Raw genomic sequence first — 5,000 nt, 5'->3', positions numbered from 1 at the left:
AAGAACGCGTTATAGATCACCTGGTTTAGTAAAGGTAAACATCTAGGTCGAGGCAGGTGAGGCAGTGAGGGCGAGAGGGAAGGAGGGAAGGAGAGTGGAAAGTAAGGCAAGGAGGCGAGGAACAGGAGAAGGAAGTAAAGGAGTGGATATCACAAGAATGCAAGTTTACGAGAAAAGTGTTCGTGTAAGAAAGGAAGGAAGGAAGGAGGGAGGGAAGGAACGAAGGATCAAAGTAAGGAAGAAAGGAAAGTTAAGGAGAAAGGGAAGAGGGAGGAAAGCAAAATAATGTCATGGATGAAGAAGAAAGGATTAGATATCACAAGTGCAAGTTTATACCAGAAAAATAGGTTGAAGAAGATAGGATGGAGGTAAAAATAGATAAAAAAAAAAGGATGAGAAAGAGGGAAAACAAGGAAAAGCTTCATTCTGCTTACTGTTGGAAAAATAATGGATGAAGAAAGGATGGGATTCCGCAGGTCAATATAAAAACGGGAAAGGACGATGAATATAGGAAAGAGGGAGAAGAGGTAAGAAATGGTGAGAAAGTTAAAAAGAAAAGTATGGGAGAGTAAAGGAAAAGGGAGAATGGCAAAGAAGTTAAAAGTAGAGAATGGGATGAGAAAGAAGCAGTAGGAAGTAGGGAGAATAAATAAAAAAATGAAAAAAGTACGATGAAGGATAAATAAGGTACAGACAGGAAAGGGTGAAGAAGATAGAGATAAAGAAAATATGAGTTAGGAAGTGACTCACCTAGTGTCGCAGGGCTGCAGGCTAGGGTCAGGCAGGGTGTGTCGCTCCAGTAGGTGAGGGCAGGGCACCCCATCACCGTGCTGCAGGGAGGGGCTGGTTCGCCGGCGCTCCCTCACCTCCCTTACCACCTGAGTAGGGAAGAGAACACACGGTCAGTCAGCAGGCACGCTAAGCACCTCCACCCTTAACTCACTGCTTCATGTGGACTCATTCAAGGGTATTTTAATATAAGAATGGTCTTGAAATATTGCTTTTATCAACCCCTTTAATACTGGGATACATTTTTAGCTTGAGGTTTGTGTACCATTAGACCATTTTATTTACATTACGAAGGATCTATGGTGGTCAGAAGATTATTGGCCACATCCCGCATAGATTCTGGAGTTGTATAAAATCACCAAATAGTGAGCAGAATGAACATGAAAACACGTCGTGGTACTCAAAGGATTAAGTATAAATTATTGTACTGCTTTTTAGTGTATAAAATTTCCTTTGCTTCAGATAAGAGACAAGATTACGATAAGTTATGTTGAGAAAATAGTTATTCTAACATGAAAAATAATACTGGTACAAAGAATAAAAAAATAAAACAAGTTGATATTACGACGTTAAAAGTGATACCACATGACTTATGTTATATTTCCACACACCCGAATGTTGAGTGCATGGTTAGGAGGCACTTTGTGTTAAATAATGAACGATAGAGAAAAGATTGTATGAAAGTCTAATTATAAAGAAAACTGCCTTATGTTCAAGCGCATCAGTAATTTTCTATAAAGATGGGGATGGTTTAAGATTCTATAGTATAAAGACATAAACATTTCCTCCTACATTGCCCAGCTTACACCAATGAAAGATGTATACACCCCAAATGGCAGCGTGCTTACCCAGAAAATGAAGAACACTTCATTGGAAAATTACTTTTTGAAAAATCTAGAAAATAAAGAAATAATATATAATTTTTGAAAAATAAGCGAACATAAAGTAAAAAGTTTATCTAATAATTAATTTCAGCTACAGACCCAGACAAAACCCAAACCAAAACACATCAGGAAGTGCCGATATCCAGGCTACACTTCCGCCTATCAACTGAACTGAGCTGAATACCATGTTCAGGCTATGGCAAGACAGAGCTCAGGAACACGGTGATGAAAACACTACAACACCCTCGGACTATTTTTGTTTCGGCCGCTAATTTTCTTTTTTTCTTATAAAGGAAACCGAACAAATACTGCTCTACTCATTCCTTGTGAAGAATTAACCTGTGCAGAAGCGAGGTGAAATGTGTGTTAAGGTTCCGTGCTGTATTTAAGTCTCTAGAAATGAAAGATCTTGGTACACCAGACAATTATGTTTTGCTCTATATTATGATGTTAGTCGTATAAACTCAAGGAACTATAAAGAAATACCATGGTAGAATAAGAACAGAAAAATACTGGAAGGAGTAAAAGCATGGTAAATCAATAGATACATCGTAATACAGTGTTTAGAGACGACTACTCTGTACCGCGAGACGATGCTGACCCACTCCTGAATTAAACCAACCTGCGAACACTGAAAATGTGACAGTTTGGGTCCTCTCCTATTGACATTAATCAAAGTATTACGATTTATTCACAATATTAATATTATACTCAGACGGAACACGGGCCTGATGTGTTTGAGATGTGGCATTTTGTTATAGTACATTTCGCACTATATAGCGACTGTTTAGGACCGAAAACTATAGCTTCAGGTAGATATACAATAATGTTATCTATCGATTTTCAGTCTTAAAGTAGGGAAAATTACAAATATTGATGCATTTCTTTTATAGTCCTCCTTGCTTCTCGAAAAGGTGCACGAACTTAGAAAAGGTTGAAGAACACTAAACTATACCCTGAGAAAAAATACAGTAAAAGAGATAAGATAAAATGACCAACATCTCTATTATTACGGAGGCTAAGAATAATACCAAGACTAATTAAGTAATTCAGAGATAACGAAACGAACGACGATCACGAGAGCTTCCACGATAACAGTGTGTATGATAAGATGTGATTCCAGATTCCTCGATAGCGCTCCGAGTTTCCAAGATAATAATGCCATTCCAGTTTCCTCGATAGCGATGCGAGTTTCCAAAATAACGATGCCATTCCATGATAAAGATGCCATTCCAGTTTCCACGATAATAATGCGAGTTTCCACGATCAAGATGCAATTCCAGTTTCCACGGTAACGATGCGGGTTTCCACGATGTCGATGCGGTTCCAGTTCTCACGATGCGATTTCACGACACAATATTGAAGTCCACTTGCCTACACAGGTACTGGGACGAACCCTTTCACCCCGTAAGGGTCCACCCCAGACCCTTGGGTGCGAGTAGAGTGACGCTGCCACCTTCCTGCGCCGCAATTGAAGTTCACTTGCCTACACCGGTACTGGGACGAACCCTTTCACCCCGTAAGGGTCCACCCACACCCTTAGGTGCGAGGAGAGTGGCGCTGCCACCTCACTGCGACGCAATTGAAGTTCACTTGCCTACACAGGTACTGAGACGAACCCTTTCACCCCGTAAGGGTTCACCCCAGACCCTTGAGTGCGAGGAGAGTGACGCTGCCACCTCACTGCGCCTCACACGGGTAGCCATGAGCAATGACCCGCCACACACCACTCCCCAAACACTGTCAGTGAGTCCTTTTCACCCCGTAAAGGACCACTGGTATTGTCAGTGCCTGGTGCATGGCGCACAGCGTGCCCTCGTTCATGGCGAGTTGTTCAGCACGGTGTCATTATAAGCAGAGGTCCCGTACACACCACTCACCACCAGACTCTATGCAAGGAGCCCTTATCACCCCTTAAAGGCCCCTCACGGCATCATCTGGTGGACGGTAGACACGGCAGACTGCTTAAGGCGACCCCTTGCCTAGTGTGAGGCGCTGCAAGTTGACGACAACCAGTGAGCTTGAAGCCGCAAGGAAAATGAGTCCACGTTAACAATGGGATTCCACGACAGGTTGCGATTCCAGTGTCCACGGTAAAGATGTGTTTGTCGAGGATAACGATCCGTTTATCGAGGCTAACGATGCGGCGATGGCGATGGCGAAACGATTCAAAGTATTATTACCTACACAGGTACTGGGACGAAACTTTTCACCCAGAAAGGGTCAACCCCAGTCCCGTGGTTATGAGAGCAGTGACGATGCAACCTTGCAATGCCTCACACGGGTCGCCATGAGCAATGACCCGCCACACACCACTCCCCAAACACTGTCATGAAGTGAGTCCTTTTTACCTAACCTAACCTAACCTAACCTAACCTAACCTAACCTAACCTAACCTAACCTAACGTAAAGGACCACTGGTACTGTCAGTGCCTGGCTCATGGCACACAGCGTGCCCTCGTTCATGGCGAGTTGTTCAGCCCGGTGTCATTATAAGCAGGGGACCCGTACACACCACTCACCATCATATTCTATGCAAGGAGCCCTTATCACCCCTTTAGGGCCCCTCACGGCACCATCCGGTGAGTGGTAGACATTGATCTCTTGCTTATGGCGACCCTTGCCTAGTGTAAGGCGCTGCAAGTGGACGACTAGTAGTGAAGCTTGAGGCCACCAAGGAAAAGCAGGACCTGCAGCCAGTTCCCTGCCTTGGGCCCCAGGCCGGACCCAACAGCCACCTCCTTCCCCCGTGCGGCGCCCAAGGCCGTCACGGCCCTCAACAACTTTAGGCCGAAAGTTCTCAATCGTCGTTTAAATTTTGATTCGAATATAAAATCGTCGATGGTAAATGAAAAATAGCTTTGGTCTGAAAGTGTGCAAGAGTTAGCTGATTAATGAAACAAGGTGAGGCAGCTTTGCTCCGGAGTATTTAGTGTACTTTGCATGTTGCTGCCGTGAATGTGTACGTGTTTGTAGATAACTGGATAGAAACAGTAGACCAATGGTAGTTGTGTAACTATTGGGGAACTTTTGAAAATTAGTTAAGCTTCTGGATAGAGTGGATGAGTGCACACAGGTTTGCTTGTCTTATACATAAACTGCCACCTGTAGACATATTTTTTCTATTTCATGCTCTTAGAAAAAGCAAACTTAGTTTCCTTTATTTCCCTGATCACAATGACGTGTAAATATCAATGTTTCAAATATAAGGAAACACTAGGAGAGGACCCAAACTCCCGTTGAAGTTGCCAGATTCAACAGATATCGTAATATTTCACAGAAAAGATGGTCAACTGCATATCGTATATTTTGGATATTCTTCTGTCA

General features: G+C 43.1%; 1 protein-coding gene across 2 annotated transcripts in view; it reads right to left on the bottom strand.

Moving 5' to 3' along the window:
* LOC123515523 (thrombospondin type-1 domain-containing protein 7B-like) overlaps positions 1-5,000 on the bottom strand; it is a 531,642-nt gene that overhangs the window by 69,414 nt on the left and 457,228 nt on the right. For both annotated transcript variants that reach the window (XM_045274226.1, XM_045274227.1), the window contains exon 6: positions 751-878. In XM_045274226.1, coding sequence (XP_045130161.1) covers positions 751-878 — 128 coding nt within the window. The remainder of the gene's footprint in view (positions 1-750; positions 879-5,000) is intronic.

Source organism: Portunus trituberculatus, chromosome 39 (assembly GCF_017591435.1).
Source record: "Portunus trituberculatus isolate SZX2019 chromosome 39, ASM1759143v1, whole genome shotgun sequence".
NCBI lineage: Eukaryota > Metazoa > Arthropoda > Malacostraca > Decapoda > Portunidae > Portunus > Portunus trituberculatus.
Note: the sequence above shows the minus strand (reverse complement) of the source record. Positions and strands in the feature narration are given on the sequence as shown.